Consider the following 25,914-nt stretch of genomic DNA (forward strand, 5'->3'; position numbering starts at 1 on the left):
TACAATAATTGAACTGAAAAATTAATTAGAGGTGTTCAACAGCCTACTTGATCAGGCAGAAGAATAAACAAACTCAAAAACAAGTCTTTGAAGTCATCGAGTTAGAGGAGCAAAAAGAAAAAAAATGAAAAAAAAGTGAAGAAAGGATAAAGAACAATGGGATATTATGCTATCTTCAAGACTCACTTTAGATTTAAAGACATATATAGACTGAACATGAAAGGATGGAAAAAGATATTACATGCAAATGATAACCAAAAGAGATGCAAAAGGTAATGGCACTGCAAGTGGTAGCCAGGAATGGCTTAAATGATGTGCTAAGATATAAATTAGGTCTTGATAAATTAAAAAAGATTAAAATCACATTGAGTAGATTTTTAGAACATAATAAAATGTAATTAGAAACAAAAACAAATAAACAAACAAAAAATCCCCAAATATTAAGAAATTAAGGCACATGCTCCTAAGAAAATATGGGTCAAAATCATTTACTAGGGTTATTAGAAAATATTTTTAACTAAATGATAGTAAAAGCACAATATTCAAAGTCTTTGGAATACAGCTAAAGCAGAATCTAAAGGGAAAATTATAATTTTAAATGAATATTTTTTTAAAAAGTCAATGACTTAGGCAACCAAACAAAAAAGGTAGAAAATCAAGTAAAGCCAAAAAAATTATAAGTAAGGAAATAATAAAGATAAGAGCAAAAGTAATTGACAAAGAAAAAAGACAAATAGAGAAAATCAAAAGCCAAAAGTTGGTTCCTTAGAAAGATAAGTAAAATAGATGAATTCCTTTCAAGATTATCAAGAAAAAGAGAAAAAAACACAAATTACCAATATCTGAAACTAAAATAGAGACATCAATACATAGATTAAAATTACAAAGCAAATATTATAAAAAATTTAATGAGAAATTTGACAACTTAGATGAAATAAAGTCATTAAAAATAAAGTTTAGCAAAATGGGTACAAGAGGAAATAGAAAACATGAATAGCCCTGTATCTGAAAAATTAGCATGCAATTGTGAAATTTTAAAAAATGCTGTAATTAAATTTCAACAATTAGAAATCCAATTGCCAGCTGACATGAACTGAGACTACCCTTCTTGTTCATCAATCACATACCATACTCACTGCTTCATTTTTTAATCTATCTTCTTGATAGTAGAGACCCTAAATTTTGGTTTTAGAAGTCAATTGGAATCCATCTCACATATATATGAAATTCTCCTGGTGGACAAGTCCCACCCCAGCCTGTTTCTTTCTTTTTTTTTTTTTTTAAATATATTTTATTGATTTTTTACAGAGAGTAAGGGAGAGGGATAGAGAGTTAGAAACATCGATGAGAGAGAAACATCGATCAGCTGCCTCCTGCACACTCCCTACTGGGGATGTGCCCGCAACCAAAGTACATGCCCTTGACCGGAATCGAACCTGGGACCTTTCAGTCTGCAGGCCAATGCTCTCTCCACTGAGCCAAACCGGTTTCGGTGAGCCTGTTTCTTAATGTCCGAGTGGGCATCAAGTCTCTTCCCCAGGCCCGGAGCCCCTTGATAACATGTCCTGCCTTTCTGGCTTCTGAGGGACGGCTCCCAGGGAGCTTACTCTCTCCTTTCATCTCACTGTGCATCTCTAAGGTCCCCTCCAACTTTAGTCCTATTCTGTGTTCCCCCAGACCTCCCCCAGCTGCTTCCCTCAGGAAACACTGCACTTAGGGGCTCCTTCAGTCTGACCAAAAGCAATCGATGCTGTATAGGCATCCTCCTCAAAAAAATATTATATATATAATTTTATTACAAAACAAATGTATATCTATCAAATCAAGATTTTATACACACACACACACACACACACACACATCAAGATAATATATATATAGATATATATATCCTCTGCTAATTCTTAAAGACATCTACATATCTATATATCTATATCTACATATCTATATCTAACCTTTGATTAAACTTTCCTTTCTTGATTCCAGGAAATACAAAATTGCTAACTCAATACTTAATAGATGACTTATAGTGGTAAAGATAACACCTTAGAGCAGCAATTTTCAACTGGTGTGCTGCAATGTTTTTTAAAACATGTAATAATTGATTTCTTTTCCCTTAGATTGTCAAATAAAAATATGACAACAGCCAACACAACAATAGTCATCTGGTGTAAATGAATCAAAATTATACCTATTTCTCTTGTCAGATCAGCAAAATACATTTTCTGACATGCCGCAACATTTTAGTAATTAGCTTATGTGTGCCATGAGATGAAAAAGGTTGAAATCACTGCCTTGGAGTATAATTTCCCTTGAATATGACCACACATGCTCATAAATGCCCCCGGGCACTCGCAGCACATATTTGCATATTGAAGGCTTGAAAGTAACATAGTAAAAAATGGGGAAATGGAGTAAAATGGTTATTAACCAAAAATAATACCCAACAAGCCCCGAAGGAGTTCTACCCTTCTCTTCGGGAAGGAGTAAAATAAGAGCATTTTTTTTTAAATGTGGGTTTATTTTAGTAATCAGAGACAACTTACTTTATATACTTCAAATTTAGTCCACAAAACCAGCATCCCACTGAGGACCCAGCACAAAATACACTATGTTTCTTGTACGCGCCAGTGTGGCTTGGCACTGGTTTGCCAAGTCAAAGGAGATGGTCAGAAACGTTTTTAGAATAATGCTTATGATGTCTTAGAAGAAAACATGACACAAGACTTGCCTGCAAATATTTTACAGTTTATGAATACAAAGGATAAAATTATTAACACCTACAGTATTTTGCAAAATCCATCTGCAAGTCCATTCTGGCACTGGCAAAAGCTCGTCCTTTCTCAGTTCCAACGACAAACACTTCTGCTTCATACATTGCGATGCAGGCCACTTCCACCCTGGACTTGGCCAGTTCTTTGCACTGAAATACAAGGAATGAAGTGGTGTTTATGGTATTTGCTTGATAAATTAGTTTTGGTTTCTTCTGGGTGATTTTTCTCATTCTAAAAAATGTTGTACCTAGTTTTGTACTTTCTTAAGCAGACCTCTTAGGCCTCACACATGCAAAGAATTTGCTTATTGTCCATCTCCCCAAATAGAATATGAGATTTATGCGAAGGGGACCTCTTCTGTCCTCTCAAATCTTACAGCTCCAGTGCCTGGAAAATGGCCTAGATACTGGAGGCACTCCCTGAATATTTGTCAAATGAAGGAATGTGATCAGTTCTTGGTTAAGATATTTCTAGTTCTCTTCACATAGATCCTGATGCTTTCTTTTAAAATTTATTCCATCCAGCCAGTGTCGCTCAGTGGCTGAGTGTAGGCCTATGAACCAGTAGGTCACGGTTTGATTCCCGTCAGGGCACACGCCCAGTATGGGGGGTACAAGAGGCAGCCTATCAATGATTCTCTCTCATCAATGATGTTTCTATCTCTTTCTCCCTCTCTCTTTCCCTCTGAAATCAATAAAAATTAAAAAAAGACAAAAGAACTTATTCCAAGTTTTTTTAAGAAACAGTTTTATTTACCACCAGAAAATCTAGGATCATCTCCTCATCTCAAGAGGGTTAATCACATTTCACTTAATCACTTTTCCAGTTCAAGGAACATTCACAGGCTCAGGAGTGAGGACATGAATGTCTCTGGGCAGCCATTATTCAGGTTATCATAGACTGCTTTCAAAATTTCTCTTTATATTTGATTTTCTATAGTCTGAACATGACAGGTCAAGGTGTGTGTGTGTATGTGAATATTTGGTATTTTGGCAATTGACCCAATAATCTTCATTATATAAAAATAAGTAAATATCTATTTTTTTCTGATCAAAAATCCAATCCAGGGTCACACTTTTTATTTGCTGTCCTGTCTCTTCAGTCTCCTTCCACCTGGAACAGATTTTTCTTTCTTTCATGACACTGACATTTACATATAAGTCCAATCTGTAGACTGTCCCTTAACCTGATGTTTCTTCATTAGATTCGGGGTTTAGTGGGAACACCACAGAAGTGGTTCTGCTCCTTCTCAGAGCATCATACCAGGAGGCATGAGCTGTTAGCCTGACCCTTATTGCCAATGGATGTAAACAGATGCATGCAAGTGGCGCATTAATTTACCTTTGAATTCAGACAAGACATATTCTCGAACAAGGTAACACAGGTGCCTTCATTAAAATGTCAGATCTGGAAAGCTTAAATTTATATCATTATATCCATCATGTAAGAAAAACAAACTATGACAAGCCCATTATCCTCTATGAAGAAGGGTATGCTTATATAGATAGGACGTAAAACTGAATTTGAATATTAAAAATGAAGTATTCCCCGGTTCTGTTATTTCTACAGTGATCCAACCACAGAATGTTTGATGGAACTGCAGACCATCTCACCAAGGACTCCAGAGCAGACATGAGGAACGTCACCTCCATCCTGCTCTCTGAGGAGGCCTCATTTTCCATGGGCAGGGAAGACACTGCTACTTGGGCCATGATCCCTGTACAAGAGAAGGAGAAAGAAATAAGTGGTAGAAATCCACAGTGTCCTGCTCACATTTAGAGCTGTGGGGGTCCTCCACATGACCTGCTTCAAACCTTCCTGTAGAGTTGAAGAAATTGATACTTAACACAATAAGTGATCTACCAAGACCTCTGTATAATAATGCTAACTTTCATGTAGTGTATTTCCCACGAAACCTAGACACCACCTCTCATAAAGTAAATTCAGGTTTTATACTAGAGAAAGAAGCATGTTCACCATTTCCTAGATGAGGAGGGAAGGAAATGAACCCTACCGATCCAGCGATGTTTTGTCATATTTCAGCATGGCAGGGCAGACACCACATCCTGTCTCACATACACAGAAGAAGGAGATAAGTGGTTTTGTACACTAAAGACAGGAAGAGAAAATCCCCTTTCCTTTCCTGCTAGGACTTCTCCTGCATAAAAGCTCACTGCAAATTTTGCCACACTCTGTATCAAGTTAGCATTACAACGCTTCTTTGAAAAAGTTTCTCCAACACCATAGAAAGCTTTTGTTAAATAAAGCATGTGTTATATAAATACTTGTCATGCCCCTGCCATAGTTGGCTAATTACATCTGTAAGCAAAGGGTAAATAAAGCAGCCCAGGCCGGTGATGTAAGCTTATGCAGCAGGAGGCATGAGGCACTGGTCCCCACAGAGCTGGCAGCCAAGAGAGGCAGGCTGTGGTTTCCCAGACCATTCACCAGCTCCCTGACCCCAGTGGGCTGCGCCCAGCCTCCTCTTCTGTGAAGGATACACTAAATCCACCACCTTCACCTCTGGCCATTCCTGAGCTCCCTCAATTTAAAATCAAGGGAACCACATATTTTATGAGTCATCCATATGAAATGTCCAGAATAGGGAAATCTCGGAGACAAAGATCAGTGTGGCGTCGGGCTGAGGAGAGGGGGAGCTACAGGGTTTCTTTCTGAGGTGATGAAAATGTTCCAAAATTGACTGTGGTGATGATACACTAAAAACCACTGAATTGCTTTAAATGGGTGAATTGTGTGATATGTGAATTTTATCTAAATAAAGCTTTGTTGTTGTTGTCGTTGTTGTTAATGCTCACCCGAGGATATTTTTCCATTGATTTTTAGAGAGAGTGGAAGGGAAGGGGTGAGAGAGAGAGAGAGAGAGAGAGAGAGAGAGAGAGAGAGAGAGAGAGCTACATGAGAGAGACACATTGATTGGTTGTCTCTTGCACTCGGCCCTGGGGATCGAGCCTGCAACCAAGGTGCATGCCCTTGACCAAAATCAAACCCGAGACCCTGCAGTCCTCAGGACCCACTGTGCTCTATCCACTATCCAAACTGGCTAGGGGTAAATAAAGCTATTTTTAAAAATGAAATGAAATCAAAGAGAGGTTGGATGGAGAAAAAAGAAATTAACACTCAGAGAACACATACTACTTGGTGCCAGTGCTTTTCCCATAATCCAGTTTAATGCTCCAATTATTCCCATGCAAGCACTCAGAAAGGGAAGAAGCCGGTTCACGCTCCGGTGCCTGGAGGACGCGTTATAAAATGTTCCCATGTGGGTGGTTTGTGAAATCAAAAAAACAACATGAGGTCATGACGTTGTGTGTCCTTAAAACAACCTCCAAGCTCAGAGGTCTCTCCATGAAGCTGACCAAAAAGCTTGGGACGCTCATGTCTGAGCTCAGTCAATCATTGTTTATGTCTGCATATTTTATTTAGCAAGAGGAAAAATGGTCGCCGAAACCGGATTGGCTCAGTGGATAGAGCATCGGCCTACGGACTGAAAGGTCCCAGGTTCGATTCCGATCCCCAGTAGGAGATGTGCTGGAGGCAGCTGATCGATGTTTCTCTCTCATCAATGTTTCTAACTCTCTATCTCTCTCCCTTCCTCTCTGTAAAAAATCAATAAAATATATTTAAAAAAAAAAAAAAGAGGAAAAATGGTCAAACAGACCATTTACTCTTTCCTTTAAAGTAAAGGAACAAGGTTTTACTATAAAAATTCTTTCAACTGATGTAAACTTAGACTCTCATTAAAATTACATTTCATTTCTTTGATTATTAGAGGTGAAATACCTGCTCATGTCATAAAAACTTTTTAAGATTAAGGTATAATTTACATAGAGTAACTTCACCTTTTTAGTGCATAGTTTTATGTTTTAACAAATATAACATCTGTAGCCACTGCTAAAATCAAGGTATAGCAAAGGCAGCTGCATCACCCCCAAAACTCCTCCAGGCCTCTTTGTAGCCGATTCATACCTGCATCCCAGCCTCCGGCCATAACGGATCTGTTTCTGTCCGGTAGTTTTTGGTATCCCAGAATGTCATATAAATGGAATCCCACGCTGTGCTGTTCACTGTATCAGTTTTTTTTCTTTTCACTAAGTACACTGTTGTAGGGATATACAATTTACCTTTTTGCCTCTTAAAGAACTTCTGGGTTATTCACAGTTTGTTTTTATGATTATGAATAAAGCCCCTACAACCACTTACAGGTAGGCTTTTGTGTCAACCTAAGTGTTCTTTAAAACAAAATATTTTTATTGACTTCAAAGAGGAAGGGAAAGGGAGAGATAGAAACATCAATGATGAGAGAAACTCATTGATCGGCTGCCTCCTGCATACCCCACGAGCCCACAACCTGGGCCTGGGACCTAGCTGGAATTGAACCGTGACCTCCTGGTTCATAGGTGGATGCTCAATGGCTGAGTCATGCTGGTTGGATTAAACCTAAATTTTCACTTCTCTTGTGTAAATACCTAAAAGTGGGATTGCTGGGACATAGCTTAAGTATATTTTTAGCTTTATAAGGAAGTACCAAACTGTTTTCCAAAGTGACTGTACCATTAGTGTTCCTATCACTAATGCATGAGAACTCCAGGTGCTCACACCTTTGTCAACGAACAATATTGTCAGGTGAGAAAAAAAAAACCTTTAGCCCAGGGATGGGCAAACTTTTTGACTCAGGGCCACAGTGGGTTCTTAAACTGGACCGGAGGGCCGGAACAAAAGCATGGATGGAGTGTTTGTGTGAACTAATATAAATTCAAAGTAAACATCATTACATAAAAGGGTATGGTCTTTTTTTTCAATAGTTTTATTCATTTCAAACTGGCCGGATCCGGCAGGCCCTAGTTTGCCCACGGCTGCTTTAGCCATTCTAATATGTTGGTAGTGAAATCCTTTGTGGTTTAAATTTGCATTTTTTTTTTCTTTAAATTCTCACCTGAGGATATTTTTTCCATTGATTTCTAAAGAGAGTGGAGAGAGGGAGGAGGAGGAGGAGAGAGGGAAACATCCACGTGAGAAAAACACATTGATTGGGCTGGGGAACCTGCAACTGAGGTAGGTGCCCTTGGCTGGGAATCAAGCCCAAGATCCTTCGGTCCATGGGCCAGCGCTCTAACTACTGAGCAAAATTGCCAGGGCTAAATTTGCATTTTCATAATGACTAATGATGCTGGGCATCTTTACATGTGCTTATCTGCCATCCATATATCATCTTTGGTGAGATGCCTGCTCAAATTTTTGTCCATTTAAAAACTGGGTTGTTTGCTTATTTTTATTATTGAATTTACTGTATTGAATTACTAGAGGCCCAGTGCATGAAATGTGTGCACTTGCGGGGGGGGGGGGGGGGGGGGACGGTGTCCCTCAGCCAGGCCTGCACCTTCTTGCAGTCCAAGAGCCCTTCGGGGATGTCCAAATGCTGCGGAGGCGGGAGAGGCTCCCACCACCACTGTTGCACTTGCCATCCATGAGCCTGGCCTCTAGTATGTGTGTGTGTGTGTGTGTGTGTGTGTGTGTGTATACACACACACACACACACACACACACACTATGGTGTACACCTAAAACGAATACAATGTTATATGTCAATTATATCTCAATAAAACTGGAAAAATTTTTTAAACTAATAACAACAAATTTCAAGACAATAAAATATTCTGGCATTCAAGGAGTATGGAAGAGAAATAGAAATAACATGTATTTTCAATAAGATCTAAATGATTAACAAACAGTCAAGAACTTTAGCCTCACCAAATAATTAATAAAAAATTTAGAAACAGCCACCAACCAAAAATGTATTGAGCACCTGCTGTGTGAAACCAACACAGTGTCAGGAAGGGCAGGGAGGAAACAAAGGTGGAAAAATCCGCCTCCTGCACTCTCAAGTGAGGCAGACCGACATGGCAGAGTAGCAGGTAATAAAGGCAAAATGAAAAGCCAGACATCCTTGAAATGGTCCAGGGCATGTGGGAACACAGAATCAACAACTGGGGTGGGGTGGGGAGCACCTGAGCCCTGTGGCCTGAGAATAAGGAAAGAAACGCTCCAGGCTGAAGGTGTGGGCAAAAACTCGGAGCTGTGGGCAGCAAACATCAGAGGCTGGACAGCAGGCAGGCAGGAAGAACAGTGACCCACTCCAAATCGCCACTGCAGATTGACACCTGCTGCAGCTGGCACCAAGCCCTGCGTCCACTAACGTCCAGGTGGCCAGTCCCACTGATCCAGCCTTCCTCTCTAAGTGGAAGGAAAGAGGGAGAAAAGGCTGTTGAATTCTTCAGTTGCAGCTTTGAGCAATATCCAATCTTATACCTAGACATCTGTTTACTTCAAATTACCAGCATGAAATTAAAACACAGAGCTTGGCCCAGAAATTTCATTCCTTAGTATATACCCAAGAGTTGAAAACATATGCACACAAAAAAAGTGTACAGGAATGCTCATAGCATTTATCCACAATAGCCAAAAAAATGGAAACAACCCGAATTGCCATAAATTGACAGAAATGCGGTATACCCATACAATAATTATTCAGTCATAAAAGAGAATGGAAGAAACCAGACCCAAATGGCTCCTTAGCCCATCTACAGGAAATGTGCAGAAGAGTCAGAGCAATAGAGACAGAAAGCACATTAGCGGTTGCCAGGGGTTGGGGTGGGAAATGGGAAATGACTGTCTAATGCAGTGGTTCTCAACCTTCCTAATGCCGCGACCCTTTAATACAGTTCCTCATGTTGTGGTGACCCCCAACCATAAAATTATTTTCATTGCTACTTCATAACTGTAATTTTGCTACTGTTATGAATCGTACTGTAAATATCTGAAATGCAGGATGTATTTTCATTGTTACAAATTGAACATAATTAAAGCATATGATTAATCACAAAAACAACATGTAATTATATATGTGTTTTCCGATGGTCTTAGGCAACCCCTGTGAAAGGGTCGTTGGACACCCCCCAAGGGGTCGCGACCCACAGGTTGAGAACCGCTGGTCTAATGGAATCCGGGTTCCTTTTTGGGTGATCAAAATGTTCTGGAATTAGTGGTGATGGTTACAAAACTTCCGTGAATAAACTAAAAACCAAATGAATCATGCACTTTTAAAGGGTGAATTTCATTGGGGTACCTCAGTAAACAGCAAAGGTTGGGTTTGAAGGGCGGAAAATACAGCCTTGGGGGTCTTTTCCCCCCTTTGTCTCTAAACTACACGTGGGCCATAGGCTCTTCTTCGGGCCTCCGGGTTCTCCGGCCAGCAGGCCGCTGGAGACAGCCCAACTGGCCACACCCCCGACAAACCCACGCCGCGGGCCACTCGCAAGGCGAGCGGCGGTGGCGCCGGACTCCATGGAACCCGGCAGTTACTAGGCAACAGGGGAAGCCCGCCCCCTAACCTAACCAATCAGGCACGTCTGCCCACAGCGCGAGAGGCCCGCGTACGTCAAACGGGGCGGGGCCTCACGCACCCCGGGCCCCCGAGAGCCCAGGGCTTGCAGCATCCGCCCCCACCGCTCCGCCTGGCCAATCGGAAGGGAGAAGGAGGCGCGTTCGGTGCGTGCGACCGTCACCCCCGCGGCCGAGCTTCCTCGCCCCACCCCCACCCCTGGGGCCCTGCCCGCCAGCTGCGCGGTTCGGGGCCCGCTGGGCCGGCGGCGAAGGGGCGCTTCCCTCCAGGCACCTGGGCGGGCGGCCTCCCTAAGCCTCCCCTTCGGCGGGCCCGGGGGAGCAGAAAGTTCCAAGGAAAGCACCCGCTCTTAATGGCGGCGGAGGCGGGGTACGCACCTGAGGTCCCCAGCGGCGGGCAGTGGCCGGCGGGCCGCGGCGTCCGAGGGCTGGGCCACCAGGGAGCGGCCAGAGGCCGAGGGCAGCAGCCGGGAAGGCGAAGACGTGGGGGCGCGGCGCGTGGGCGGCGGGCGCGGGCCTGTTCCCCGCTATCCCTCCTTTTTCTCTTTCTCCCTTTTTTTTTTTTGGCTTCCTGGAAGGCAGCCTCAACTCCGTCTGCAGAGCCCCAAGTGGGAGTTGCCGTTTCCGGTGCCGCCGAATCCAGTTCTGCTGCACGCTCCTAGTTCCGGCAGGGGTGGGGAACCCTCCTTCTGCCAGGGGCCTTTTGGATATTTATAACATCGTTCCCTTGACATACAAAATTATCAACTTAGCCTGCTATATTTGGTCAAACGTTTAATTAACTCACCCCTAATGCCTTGGCAGGGCCGGACCGCATGATTCTGTGGGCCTTATATGGCCGGCCGGCCAGACGGTCCCCAGCCTGGTTGGAGGCGCGCGGTCCTGTCCAGCCGGAGGCCAGACTTGCTCACCATCCCCAGCCTGTGAGTGAGTGGCCGGCACAGGTCTGGTCTCAGCCCTAGAAACCGCCCCCAACCCAAACGGGACCGGTACTTTCTGGCTGTAATTTAATACTTGAGCCTGATTGCAATGTGTCGTTTTGGAGGGGGTGAGTCTGCCCTAAAGCCATCCAGTTGTTTGCTGTGAACTGTAACAGCGTGTCCCTGACCTTCCCATGTGGTCAGTGACATCGCCGGCTCATCAGGAGCTGTCCATCGGTTGACGGTGGCACTTTAGCCAGTAGTCAAATATTACAAGAGTGTGATTTAATCTGATTAAGTTATAGTTACATTTTAAATATTCCAAAAAGAATAGGATAATAAATCATCTACCCAGTGCTCAAGTATAATATCATATGCCTTATTTCTATTTTAGAGAAATGCTAGACACAAGTGAAGGCAACAGCCTCACTCCTCTGCCTTTCCTTGACCAGAGAGAACTGCTGTCTTGAAGTTGATGTGCTCTAATACATACTTCCTTTTGCACAAAGATACGTGTCCCAAATAGGCTGACGTTTTTCAAGTGAGAAATATGTCCCAGCAGATGGCTTTTTAAAAAAATTGGGACTTGCAAGGTAAAGGTAATTCAAGAACTAGTGGAGTAAGTACCTGCCTTTCTGACATCGTTTTAAAAAGAGATGTTTGAAAATGTTTCTGTTAGAATTGATTCTCCTTCTTCAGTAGAGTTATGTTCTTTTAGGTCATAGCAAACACTGACTTAGCAAGTCGGAACCACTGTTCCCAGGGGAAATACAAGGTTAGGTTTTTGCCGGACTCTGGTCATTACATTTTTGTGACATCACACCCCCCCCCCATCAATACATAATCTTGCTTTATGTGTGTATCTGTTTAAAGATAACTTACTGTATATTGTTTGATTCATGAGTTGAACTCATGACCAACAGCATTGGAGCTCATGCCTATAGAAGCTTATCTAGCAAGTGTTTCCTACATAAGGCACATTGTAGCCTCCTTGTGCTCAGGAACACTAGACAACACCTCAGCACTATACTCGAGGGGCATTTAAACAGCAAAACCAACAAAAACCACAAAAATATTAAAAATACAGCTTGAAACAGATCAGTGCAATAATTGAAATAAGATGGTTGCTTTGTTCTGTCTCATTTGGGAACCACGTGCTGCATGCAACTCCCATTTTTGGCCAGGCTGCACGTGTCTGCCAAAGGCCAAGGAAAGCACGGTGAGTATTGGTTTTGAGTTCACCTATACATTTTAGTGAGGAGGCGAATTAACAAATACAACATTTCTCTCATTCTTTCTTGAAGCCATTGCAGTTAATCCACACGATACCAAGGTCACAAGTGACTTCCTTGTTGCTAAATCCTATAGTCATTTTTCAGTCCATAAATTACTTGTTCTATCGAGTTTGACATAACCAATCACTGCACCCTCTGAAATACTTGCAGGCTTCCAAAAAAAACCACACTTGACTGTTTTCTGTCTACTTTTCCAGCTGTTCTTAGTCTGTTGGATGGAGCACTAACTCAGGGTTAAGTCTTGGATCTCTTTCCCGCCTCTTCTCACTCCTCTATGACCTCATCCAGTCTCCAGTCTTGGGGCCTTAAATACCATTGGAATGGTTATGACTCTCAGTATGTATCTCCAGCACCGACCATTCCCCTCGACTCGAATCTATGTAACCAACTGCCTACTTTGAAATCTTCACTTGGAGGATGAATAGGCATCTCAAGGAAAGCATGCCTCACCCTACCCGTGGTCGGCAAACCGCGGCTCGCGAGCCACATGCGGCTCTTCGGCCACTTGAGTGTGGCTCTTCCACAAAATACCACGTGCGGGCGCGCACGTCCAGTGCGATTGAAACTTCGTGGCCCATGCGCAGAAGCCGGTATTTTGTGGAAGAGCCACACTCAAGGAGCCAAAGAGCCGCATGTGGCTCGTGAGCCGCGATTTGCCTACCATTGTCTTAGCCGGTTTGGTTCAGTGGATAGAGCATCGGCCTGTGGACCGAAGGGTCCCAGGTTTGATTCCGGTCAAGGGCACATGCTTCAGTTGCGGGCTTGATCCACAGTGTGGGGCATGCAGGAAGCAGCTGATCCATGATTCTTATCAGTGGTGTTTCTATCTCTCCCTCTCCCTTCCTCTCTGAAATCAATAGAGACATATTTTTTAAAAAAGGAGAACAGGCCTCACCCTCTCCTCAGTTCCTCCTGCAGTCTTTCTTCCCTTTCTCAGCAAAACTCCATTCTTCCAGTTACTCAGGACAAAAGCCTTAGAAGCATCCTTGACTTCTCCCACACCCCACACTAATCCTTCAGACAACCCAGTCAGCTCAAACTTGACTAAGATTCTACCACTTTCTGACTGACCACACTACCACCACACTGGTCCAAGCCAATATAGTCTCTTGCAGTTAACTAATTTGTCTCCCTGATTCTGCCCTTAACCCTCTTCAGATTACTCTTAACACAACAGCCAGAATTTTGTAACTAGTAACTCATTTCACAACTTTGCTCAAAGTTGTCCAATAACCCTTATCTCAGAGTAAGAGTACAGGTCCTGACTTATGCTTCTGGCTAAGATGAAGTAACAAGGATTAGAGTTATCCTCTTGCCTGAAGCAACTAAAAAACAAACAAGTAAAATACATGATAAGGGAATATTATGAGCAAGTTTTTGGCACTAAATTTGCCCATGTAAGTGAAATGGACAAATTCTATGATAGACAAAAATTACCAAAGCTCACTCAATAGCAATAGATAACTTGAACAGCCCTATATTAAAGAAATTGAAATTTAATTATAAACCTTTCCACATAGAAAATTACAGGTCCAGATGGCTTCACTGGTGATTTTTACCAAACATTTAAGGGAAAAAGAAATCTTCCCAAAAGGTGAAGGGTAGGAAATACTTCCTAACTCATTCTATGAAGCCAGCATTGCTATGACATTGCAAGAAAAGTAAAGCACAGACCTGTATCATGACCATAAATGTAAAATTCTCAATAAACTTTTTTCATTTAAAAATTGTTTGAATGGTAAATTTTGTTATGTATATTTTACCACAATTTTTTAAAAAAATATTTTCACTGATTTCAGAGAGAAAAGGAGAGGGAGAGAGAAACATCAATGATGAGAGAGAATCATCAATCAGCTGTCTTATGCACGCCCCTTACTGGGAATCAAGCCTACTGACTTGATCGATTCCTGGGTCGATGCTCAACCACTGAACCACACTTGCTGGGCCAACCACAGCATTTTTTAATGAGAACAAATGTTTTAACAAGCAAAATAAGACATTTATTTTAAAATCAGTTTAGCCCTAACCAGTTTGGCTCAATGAATAGAGCATTGGCCTGCGGACTGAAGGGTCCCAGGTTCAATTCCGGTCAAGGGCATGTACCTTGGTTGTGGGCACATCCCCAGTAGGGGGTGTGCAAGAGGCAGCTGATCAATGTTTCTAACTCTCTATCCCTCTTCCTTCCTCTCTGTAAAAAATCAGTAAAATTTATTTTTTAAAAAATCAGTTTATTCATCTTTATCTCATTTAAATAATTACTCTGTATATAAACTATATCTTCTCTATATTATAAAAGGCCAGTGGCCGTAACGCTGTAACAACCACTGGGAAGTGCATTGAGCACCTCTCTGTCCCCCCACAATCCCTCTGCCCAAGAGCCTCGGCTCTCGTGGCAGGCGGGGCAGGGTGTGAGCTACTAAGAGCTATGAGCAGCGGAGGACGGAGTGGCCAGCTGAGGCAAGCAGAAGCAAGCTATTCGCACATGATTTTGTGTGCCCTGGGCCTCTAGTCCTCCTATCTAATAAAAGAGAAACATGGTAATTAGTGTACATCCGCTACCCTTCCCATTGGCTAATCAGGGCAATATGCAAATTAACTGCGAGCCAAGATGGCGGCCGACAGTCAGGCAGCTTAAAGCTAACATGAGACTTGCTTGCTTCAGTGACGGAGGAAACCAACGTTCCCTGCCTGCCTTGCCGGCCTCTGAGCTTGCAGTTTGAAACGTTGTTACAAATATAGAAGCTAAACAAAACCCCAGAAAACTGCTTTCAGCCAGCCGGGATCTCAGAGCTGGGGTTGATACAGTGTTTCGATTCTAGAACCCAAACAAACCAGATACCTGCTTTCAGCAGCAGAAGCCTCAGAGCTGGAGCCAGAGCTAAAGCTGGCCCAGAATAAGAAAAAAAGAAAAGAAAAAAAGGAGCGGTTGGGAGCTTCAGTCACCCACCAGCCTGAAAACAGCCCTCAGCCCCTCACCCAGACTGGCCAGGCACCCCAGTGGGGACCCTCACCCTGATCCAGGACACCCTTCAAGGCAAACCAGCCGGCTCCCACCTATGCACCAGGCCTCTATCTTATATAGTAAAAGGGTAATATGCCTCCCAGTACCGGGATCAGCGGAGCCGCGAGGCCTCTCTGCACCGGGATCAGCATGACAGGGGGCAGCGCCCAAACCCCCTGATCGCCCTGCGGCTCTGTGTGTGACAGGGGGCGGGGCCACAACCTCCCTATCCGTCCTGCTCTGTTCGTGACAGGGGAAGGCACTCCAACCCCCTGATCAGCCCTGCTCTGTGGGTGATAGAGGGTGGCGCCCCAACCCCCTGATCCGCCCTGCTCTGTGTGTGACAGGGGGTGGTGCCCCAACTCCCCTATCGGTCCTACTCTGTGAGTGACGGGGGAGCTCCTCAACCCCCTGATCGGCCCTGCTCTGTGCATGACAGGGGGAGCTCCCCAACCCCCTGATGGGCCCTGCTCTGTGCATGACAGGGGAGAGCTCCCCAACCCCCTGATTGGCCCTGCTCTGTGCGTGACAGGGTACGGAGCCCCAACACCCCTGATTGGCCCTGCTCTGTGTGTGACAGGGTACAGAGCCCCAACCCCCTGATGGGCCCTGCTCTGTGCATGACAGGGGGGAGCTCCCCAACCCCCTGATTGACCCTGCTCTGTGCGTGACAGGGGGCAGCGCCCCAACCCCCTGATTGGCCCTGCTCTGTGCGTGACAGGGGGTGGAGCCCCAACCCCTCTGATGGGCCCTGCTCTGTGTGTGATGGGGTGGCGCCGCAACCTCCCCATCAACTCTGCCTTGAGTGTGACAGGGGGCGGTGCCCCAACCCCCCAATCGGCCCTACCCTGAGCATGACTGAGGGTGGCATCGCAACCTCCCAATCTGCCCTGCTCTGTGCGTGACAGGGTACGGAGCCCCAACACCCCTGATTGGCCCTGCTCTGTGTGTGACAGGGTACAGAGCCCCAACCCCCTGATGGGCCCTGCTCTGTGCATGACAGGGGGCAGCGCCCCAACCCCCTGATTGGCCCTGCTCTGTGCGTGACAGGGGGTGGAGCCCCAACCCCCCTGATGGGCCCTGCTCTGTGTGTGATGGGGTGGCGCCGCAACCTCCCCATCAACTCTGCCTTGAGTGTGACAGGGGGAGGTGCCCCAACCCCCCAATCGGCCCTACCCTGAGCATGACTGAGGGTGGCATCGCAACCTCCCAATCTGCCCTGCTCTGTGCATGACAGGGGGCGGCGCCCCAACTCCCCAATCAGCCCTGCTCTGAACCCGACCAGGGGCTGCACCTAGGGATTGGGCCTGCCCTCTGCCACCTGGGAGCAGGCCTAAGCCAGCAGGTCATTATCTCCCAAGGGGTCCCAGACTGCGAGAAGGCATAGGCTGGGCTGAGGGACCCCCTCCTCCCCCCCCCCGAGTGCACAAATTTTTGTGCACCGGGCCTCTAGTATATAATAAAAGCCTAATATGCAAATCCACCGAATGGCAGAATGACTGGTGGAACAACCGGTCGCTATGACACACCCTGGCCACCAAGGGGCAGACGCTCAACACAGGAGTTTCCCCCAGCCCGCAGGCCCCAGTCCAGCCAAGGCTGGTGCCAGCAGGGCCCTCCCCCCCATCACTTGCCAGCTGGCCCCGCCTCCCTGATCGTCCTGCTGGTCACCCCACATATGGGCCCTGATCGCCAGCCAGGCCTAGGGACCCTACCCATACATGAATTTTGTGCACTGGGCCTCTAGTATTAGTATAATGGTATAAGTCAAGCATGTCAAACTCGCAGCCCATGGACCATGCAGCCCACAACAAATATTTTTGTTGCCCAGCCAATAAAATGGTATGTAAGAAACGTTTTAATCAAAATTTTGTAACTTAATTTTTACAATATCCTGTTAGGCATAATTATTAATAATGAACTATAACATTGGCTAACGACTGATTACTGTGATCATGTTGCATTCATTTCCCTTACACGCCTTACATGCAGGCACACCATTTCTGTCCACTAATACTAGCGGCAAATGTTTTAGCAGCCGATTGCCACATCATTAGTCTTGGACTGACTTGTTTGGTGTGCGCAACAGGAAATATTTTGCTTTTGGAGAACAAGAAAAATAGGTTTATTTGCGTTATGCTTTTTAATTTGTGTAGTTATTCAGTGTCTGGTAAGTTAATGTTCAAGAAAAATTAATTTTTAAAAAAATATATTTTATTGATTTTTTACAGAGAGGGAGAGAGATAGTTAGAAACATCGATGAGAGAGAAACATCGATCAGCTGCCTCCTGCACACTCCCTACTGGAGATGTGCCCGCAACCAAGGTACATGCCCTTGACCGGAATGGAACCCGGGAACTTTCAGTCTGCAGGCCGATGCTCTTTCCACTGAGCCAAACCGGTTACGGCAAGAAAAATTAATTTTTATTAAAATGTCCAATTATTTTACGTTAACAATTACTCATTTATTTCAGCCATTTGTATTCAGCATGTCTCTATTGAAATAAACCTACATTTCTATGAAAATTGAGGCTTTTTTTTTGCAGTCCACATAAACTTGAACCTTCTTCATTTGGCCCATGTTAGCCTTTGAGTTTGACATGCTTGGTGTAAGTAACGTGTGTGTGTGTGTGTGTGTGTGTGTGTGTGTGTGCATTTATTTTCATGCTCATGAATTTTACTCATAGGGATATATAATCAAAATAATTTGGAGACTACTGCCCTAAAAAGTTGGAAGATCCTGTTCTCAGAAAACTGAAGAGAAGAATGTATAAGCAGAGATTTGAAACCATTCAAGACGATGATTGAAACCAGTGAGGTAATATTAGAGTATACCACATTTATGTGATATAAGAAGACTCAAGATTGTAAAATATCATTTTTCTCCTAGTTACCTCCTTTCAATTAGCTCATGAATTTAATGCAATTCCAATAAAAACCCCAGTGGGATTTTTTTAATGCAACTTGACAAGATGATTTTAAAATTTATATGAAAGTAAATGTTATGAATAGCAAAGACTATGTTGTAAGAGAACAAAGAAGAGAAATTTGATTGAATAAAAATCAGAGCATGTTATAAAGCTATAGCACTTGAACCCTTGTCATATTGATTCAAGAATCATAGAAATAATTCCCAAAAATTGACCCATGTATATGGAAATTTTTATATGTTATAAATGGCATTTCAAACCTTCAGATAAAGTCTGTTAATAGTCAAATTATTTTCAAACAATAAAATACCTGTTTGAAAAAAATAGTGATATACAATCCTGTCTCATTCCATTCATAAAAATCAACTCCAGCCCGACCAGTGTGGCTCAGTGGTTGAGCATCAACCTATGAACCAGAAGGTCACAGTTTGGTTTGATTTCTGGTCAGGACACATTCCCAGGTTGCAGGCTCAATCCCCAGTAGGGGGCATGCAGGAGGCAGCCCATCAGTGATTCTCTCATTGATGTTTCTGTCTTTCCCTCTCCCTTCCTCTCTGAAAAAAATAAAAACATTTTCAAAAATTAAAAAAAATCAACTCCAAATCTATATATAAACAATAAAAGCATTAGATTAAGTGTTTTACAACTATTATAGAATATCTTTATATCTTGAATGTCGTTCTAAACAAGACACAAGAAAGAAAAAGATCTAATGGATAAAATTAATAAAACTGACTACATAAAAAAAATTTTGTAGGTCAAAAGAGACTACAAGTGAAGACAATAACATTTCAATACATAAGGGTTTGTATGCAGAATATACATATAAATTACTCCCTTAAATTAATGAGACAACCCAACAGAAATGTGGCCAAGGGTATGAATAGACAATTCTCAGTAGAGGAAACATGAAATGCCAGTTAACTTAGATGTTCAACCTTCTTGGAAATTACAGAAGTACAAAGTAAATACAATTGAGATTTGCTTTAGGTATCAGACTGAAAAACATTTAAAAAGTTTGTATCAGGGGTTGGGTGTATGGAAAAATAGATCCACTCATAAACTATTTGAAGCACAACTTTTGGAAAACAAATTAAAGACATCTGTTAAGTTTTTTTAACGTGAGCATTTTCTATAACCTAGCAGTTCTTATCACTGCCTACCCAGGAGATACCCTCACTCAGGTGCAAGAGAAAACTTGTACAAGTATATTCCTTATAAAAGCAAAAAATAGCCGAGACCGTTTGGCTCAGTGGATGGAGCATCGGCCTGCAGACTGGAGGGTCCCGGGTTCGATTCCGGTCAAGGGCATGTGCCTGGGTTGTGGGCACATCCCCAGTGGGAGATGTGCAGGAGGCAGCTGATGGATGTTTCTCTCTCATCGATGTTTCTAACTCTCTATCTCTCTCCCTTCCTCTCTGTAAAAAATCAATAAAATATATTTAAAAAAAAAAAAGCAAAAAATAGAAATGACCCTAATGTCCACCAAGAGAATGGTTAAATAGTATGTAGTTTACTCATACTAAAATGCAAGAGTGAAAAATAGTGGGGTAGGCCTAAAAAATATTATAAAATTATCTCCAATATAGTTTTTTTTCCTTTTTTTTTAATAAGGTATTTTAGCTGCAGTCATCTTTTTTTAAAAAAATATATTTTATTGATTTTTCACAGAGAGGAAGGGAGAGAGACAGAGAGCCAGAAACATCAATGAGAGAGAAACATCGATCAGCTGCCCCCCGCACGCCCCCCACTGGGGATGTGCCCGCAACCAAGGCACATGCCCCCGACCGGAATCGAACCCAGGACCCTTGAGTCTGCAGGCCAACGCTCTATCCACTGAGCCAAACCGGTTCTGGCTCCAATATAGTTTTGAGTGAAAAGACAAGGTTGCAGAATGAAATACATATTATTCCAATTTTCTTTAAACTCTCACACACACTAAAATAATATTTTTCTGTGGCACCAGATATATGTGGGGCTGTAGTTAAAGAGAACTTTCGACTTAACCATATATCGTGTTTTGTTAATTTTTTACAAAGATAAAAATCATACATTAATTGAATAATTGAAAGTTAATAATTAGAAAATAAGACTAAGTTCACTCTTTCCCAAATTAGAGAATTACAGCTACTCCAAATTAACAAATAAATGAGAACATCTGTAGAAACATGCCATTACACGTGATGGGGAAATTTAGCTTGGCTAACAGCAGACATTTTAGTACATTGGGGAGCTGATACTCTGCTGTATCAGAGTATTAGCAACAAATTGGACAAAAATCTAAGTACTGTATTTACCAGCATACAGCCAGTATATAAAACCAACCAGGCTTTGATGGTAAAATATGAAAGCCCAGTTGTGACTTTAAGTCCAGTTCTTCATTGGAAGCAACTGGCTTTTAGCTTCTTTTATCCTATTTCTCTGTTAACAGGTGCCACAAAATTGATAGGCAAGCATCGCCACCCAGTGGCTATAGTTCACATTGCAGAGTTTGTCACTGCACCCTTTTGTCCTCCAAATATCAAACCAAAGGTTCTGTATTTTGGATATCCATGAAAAGTAAAATGTTTTAGAAATTCAAGAGACCCACATATGGTTATAAATTTTAAAATTCTGACAATTTTTTAATTAAATCTTTATTGTTGAAAGTATTACAGATGTCCCCCTTTGCCCCCCATTGACCCCTCTAGCCCGCCCCTGTCCGTCCCCCTGCCAGGCCTTTACCACCCTATTGTCTGTGTCCATGGGTTATGCATAGATGCATGGGAGTTCTTTAGTTGATCTCTTCCCACCTACCCACCCACCCACCTCCATCTTCCCTCTGAGATCCCAATCTGTTCCATGCTTCTATGTCTCTGGATCTATTTTGTTCATCAATTTATTTTATTCATTAGATTCCACATATGAGTGAGATCATATGATACTTGTCTTTCTCTGACTGGTTAATACTCTCCAGGTCCCTCCATGCTGTCTCAAAGGGTAAGAGATCCTTCTTTTTTACTGCTGCATAGTATTCCGTGGTGTAAATGTATCAGAGCTTTTTTATCCATTCATCTACTTATGGGCACTTGGGCTGTTTCCAGATCTTAGCTATTTCTGACAAAAATTTTTTAAAAGCCTACCTTCTACTGGCATTACTAGTTTGTAAAAGAACAGATATTTAAAGCCAAAAAATCAGAGAGGCCGTAAAATATACAGGGACAGTCCTGCTTACGAAAAAAAAAGTTGAAAATTGTATATGTATTTCATACATATATAAATATCTCATACCTTAATATTGAGATGGTTAATTTCTAAAAATATATATTTTTGTTGATTTCAGAGAGGAAGGAGAGAAATATCAATGATGAGAATCATTAATTGGTCTCCTCCTGCATGCCCCCCCCCCCTCGGGATTAAGCCCAGGCATGTGCCCTTGACCAGAATTGAACCTGGGACCCTGTAGTCCGCAGGCCAATACTCTATCCACTGAGCCAAGCCAGCTAGGGTGAGATGGTTAATTTTATGTGTCACCTTGACTATGCCACAGGATAGATACCCAGGTAGGTAGGTATCTATTATTTTTTAGTGTTTCTGTGAAGGTGTTTCTGGAAGAGATTAGCATTTGAATTGGTGGACTGAATAAAGAAAATTGCTCTCCCCAATCTCATGGGCCTCATCCAACCCACCGAAGGCCGAGGGCCAAACAGAAGAAAAAAACAGAGGAAGGTTGAATTTTGTCTCTCTGCTTGACTGTTTGAGTTGGAACATCGGTTATCTCCTGCCCTGCGCCTGGGACTTACTCCATTGTTGCTCCTGGTTCTCAGGCCTTTTACTTGGACTGGAATACACCACCGGCTTTCCTGAGTCCAGCTTCCAGAGAGCAGAGAGTGGACTTCCTCTTTCTCCTATTGGTTCTGTTTCTCTGGATAATCCTAATACATATTTACCTAATTCTTCCATAATATTTACGTAACTCTCCTGAATCAATATATGTTGCAGCTTCATCAATAGAAGCAGAGCTGGAAACAGTCTTGTACAGAGATTCTTCACTTGGGAGGTATCAGAAGTGAGAGCAGAGAGAATTAATGAATAATGTGGTCCTTCCCGTATAGAGGCAAACTGCCTTTCATCCACTTTATCATTGGCATTGAGAAGAACCTGTTCACCAGATCAGTAGCCCTAGGAAGTTCCCAAAGCGGTGTGGATCTGTTCCAGTAGACTGCTGCTCCTGGCACAGCAGCTATGATCGGGCTGTGCACCTCACTAAGTTTACAGTAGTTCACAGTCATCTGCCATAATCCATCTGGTTTTTGCAGGAGCCAAGCAGGTGCACTGCATGGGGATATGATGGGAACTACCTCTCCTGAATCCCTTTATCTTTGAAGATGGTGCTCCGGGCCACAGTCCCACCTGGGATGCAGTATGTGTTCTGATTTAATACTCGCTGGGTCAAGGCAGGGTGAAGGGACCAATGTAAGCTGCACAGTACGTCCATCTTAATCGTGTCCTCGGGAACCAGGGACATCTCCACATGGTGGTGCATGGACACATCTGACCGCCTGTGAGACATCTGGTGCCTGGCTCCACAAGCTCCCACTCCAACCGGGGCCTTGCTGATGTTTCAGGTCCCACGGTGTCAGTGTCAACGCAGAGCCTGTAGCCAACTCTGGGAGATCTGGTGTTCTCCTTATCCAGTGTCTAGTTACTCTGGTAAATAACCACAGGTTCCTGTGGGAAATGATTAGGGACATATTTACTGACCATGCTTTCGGTGGCTCTGCAGGGTCCTTAAGTGGACTCAGCCTTCCCTACAGTTGTTGGACTCTGGTTTAAGAACTGGTCCAGCCCTAGCTAGTTTTGCTCAGTGAATAGAGCATCGACCTGTGGAATAAAGGTCCTGGTTTGATTCCAGTTAAGGGCACAAGTTGTAGGCTTGACCCCTAGCCTTGTGTGTGGGAGGCAACCAAGTCAATATGTCTCTCTCACATTGATGTTTCTCTCTGTCTCTCCCCCTTCCTTCCACTCTCTCTCTTAAAAAAAAAAAAAAAAAAAAAATCCTGGCCGGCATGGCTCAGTGGTTGAACGGCGACCTATGAACCAGGAGGTCACAGTTCGATTCCCGGTTGGGGCAGATGCCTGGGTTGTGGGCTTGATCCCCAGTCGGGGGTGTGCAGGAGGCAGCCAATCAGTGATTCTCTCTCATTATTGATGTTTCTATCTCTCTCTCCTTCTTCCTTCCTCTCTGACATAAATAAATATACATATATATTTAAAAAAAAGACAATGGAAGAATATCCTCAGGTGAAGATTATCGACAACAAAAAAGAACTGGGTATGAGGATCCAGTATGGTCTTCACTCTTAGTGATGGCACCTGAAGTTTGACCAACCATGTGGTCTGTCACGTATAATGCCAACTGCTGTTAAAAGGGAAACGAAATTCTGTTTCTGGAATGTTCTATCTGCTTTGAGAAAATCTTGTGCACAAAGGACAGAGAGCTAAAACTTTCCTGAGCTTACAGGTTTTAGGGATCGTATGATCCCTGCTTCCTAATGAATGTTTTAAATATCTGCTTGTGTGACAAGATTTGTTTGAGACTTGATTTTATTATAACCTAGTAATTAAGTTGTGGGGCTTAGCTAACCATGATCAAGGCAACGATTTTGGTGGCTATCATCATCTACCAAAAACAACCTCTGAGTTGCACAAGGCTTGGGTCAGTTAAAAGTACATGCACCCGGCAGTCTCTCACCTCTGGGCGTTTGTACTTGCTGCACCCCTTGTCTAAGAGCACCCTTCCGACGATACCTAATGGCTCACACTTTCATTTCTTTATGCCTTGGCTCAAATATTTCCTTATATATTAGTTGTGTCCTCTCAGAACAAAGAGCTAAACAAGGATTTTATTAGGGAAAATGCCTCTGTAAGGGAAAATGGAGGTGGGCGGAGCCTAGGAAAGCTGGGAGAGCCATCAGGCCTTGATGCAAGTCTGACCCTAAGTGAGTGAGAGAGACAGGCGAGGCTGGATAAGAGTCCTCGTGCCATACAGGCTAAGGAAGGCTTGGGAAGGGCACTGGGGAGTCCTCCAGCTAAAGGTGACGGTCAGAGGAGTCCACGCCTCCCAGGAACAGGCCTGCCTGAGTGTGTGCTCCTGCCTTGCTCGGGCACTGGGAGCAGTTGAAGGGAAGCATGAGCTCCGTGTAGACAGAGGATAGAGTTGATAGCCCAGCAGACTACTGATCGCCTAGCTTTGACTACTTATACCCCCTGTAGCTGGAGGCCTTCGAGGAGCAGTCTTGTGGCTGCCACATTTTATCAGTTTCCCTCAGTACCCTCTATCAAACAGCCCCACAGAATGGTAAAACATCAACCACATTTCTCCGGGACAGTAAAAACGTTTCACAGACTGAATACAAGGTACATTCCAGGACAACAAAGTAACTTGAACTGGTCTTGGGAGTGTATTCAAACTGGATTAGTTCCAGGTATCAAGCAATAGAAAGAGAACGAGAAAAAAAGGAAGCAACGGAGGAAAGAAATAGTTTGCCTTCAGCATTTGGGACTAGTATTTGGGAACATCCTCATGGGTCATAATGGGCTTCAAGAGATCCTGCCAGGCCATTAAGTCCAAACACCTTAGTTATGGGGAAAAAATTCATTTAATCTATTAATTTTTTTAACCTTCTTATTTTGGAGGTGAGATCCAGAGAAGGGAGACAATTTCCTAACACCATGTAGCAAGTCAGTAGCAGAGCCAGGTCTCTACACTCTTCGAGTTATTCATTCATGAGGGTGTCTTGTTCCTGGCCGCATGCCACACTAATACAAAATTGTTGAGGATTAACTGAATAAACTGAAGTTCCTGCCTTCATGGAACTTCAAAGGAGGTGCTGGAGCTGGATTTTAGAAGATGAGTAGGAGTTTGTCAGAATCTGCAGGGAGAGGAGGCAGTGGGCAGGGTATTCGAGGCAGTGGGCAAAGTAGGGAGGCCTGAAAACAGCACCGGGGTTCAAAATTACAAGTAGAAAGAACTGACGCAGGTGAAGGGCCAGGCTGAGGGTCGAGGTGAGGCCGGGGAGGGCAGCAGGGAACCGCTGCAGGCTTTTGCGCAGAGAATGACAATATTAAGAGCTGCATTCTGTCTCACTGTGGCTGCAGCACGGACTGCGTGGCTTGGTAGCTAAAGGGAGCAGGAATAGCTGCACCGAGGTAAGAAATTACTAGGGACCGTGGCAACGGGAGTAAAACAGGGTAGGGGAGGGCACGACACTGGAGTTTTGCAGAATGGGCCACCCCTAAGTTGTATTCTTGCTGATTGCTAAGAAGTCAAGGGCCTTGCAAAAAAATGAAAGCGCCCGCCGGAGCAGAAGCTCAGCAAACATGCATTGTGCGGGAAGGAAGTGAATTCAGGCCGCCTGCGGGAGCTCGGGCTAAGGTCACCCACCAGGCGGCCAGGGCCCGGACCGGGTCCCCACCGCCCGCTCACCCTGGCTCCGGGGCACCCGGCTCCGCCCAACCCTCCCGCCACCCAGGAGCCAGGGCTGCCCTCAGCGCCTTTGCCTTCAGCCAATGGTAAACGCAGTCGCAAGTTCT

The 25,914-nt window shown here is 43.8% G+C and overlaps 1 protein-coding gene across 5 annotated transcripts in view; it reads right to left on the reverse strand.

Moving 5' to 3' along the window:
• Window positions 1-11,137, reverse strand: part of LOC118656017 (general transcription factor II-I repeat domain-containing protein 2) — a 43,387-nt gene extending 32,250 nt beyond the window's left edge. Inside the window, exons 1-4 of one of the 5 annotated variants that reach the window (XM_036308675.1) lie at window positions 10,572-10,870; window positions 4,388-4,491; window positions 4,116-4,189; window positions 2,785-2,923 (exon numbers count right to left, since the gene is read on the reverse strand). In XM_036308675.1, coding sequence (XP_036164568.1) covers window positions 2,785-2,923; window positions 4,116-4,136 — 160 coding nt within the window. In that variant the 5' untranslated portion in view covers window positions 4,137-4,189; window positions 4,388-4,491; window positions 10,572-10,870. Of the gene's footprint in view, window positions 1-2,784; window positions 2,924-4,115; window positions 4,190-4,387; window positions 4,492-10,571; window positions 10,879-10,980 lie in introns of those variants that run through there. The other 4 variants (XM_036308677.1, XM_036308674.1, XM_036308676.1 and 1 more) reach the window with 4 other exon arrangements.
• Between the last annotated feature and the right edge of the window lie 14,777 nt (window positions 11,138-25,914).

The sequence above is a fragment of the Myotis myotis genome, unplaced genomic scaffold (genome assembly GCF_014108235.1).
Source record: "Myotis myotis isolate mMyoMyo1 unplaced genomic scaffold, mMyoMyo1.p scaffold_m19_p_5, whole genome shotgun sequence".
NCBI lineage: Eukaryota > Metazoa > Chordata > Mammalia > Chiroptera > Vespertilionidae > Myotis > Myotis myotis.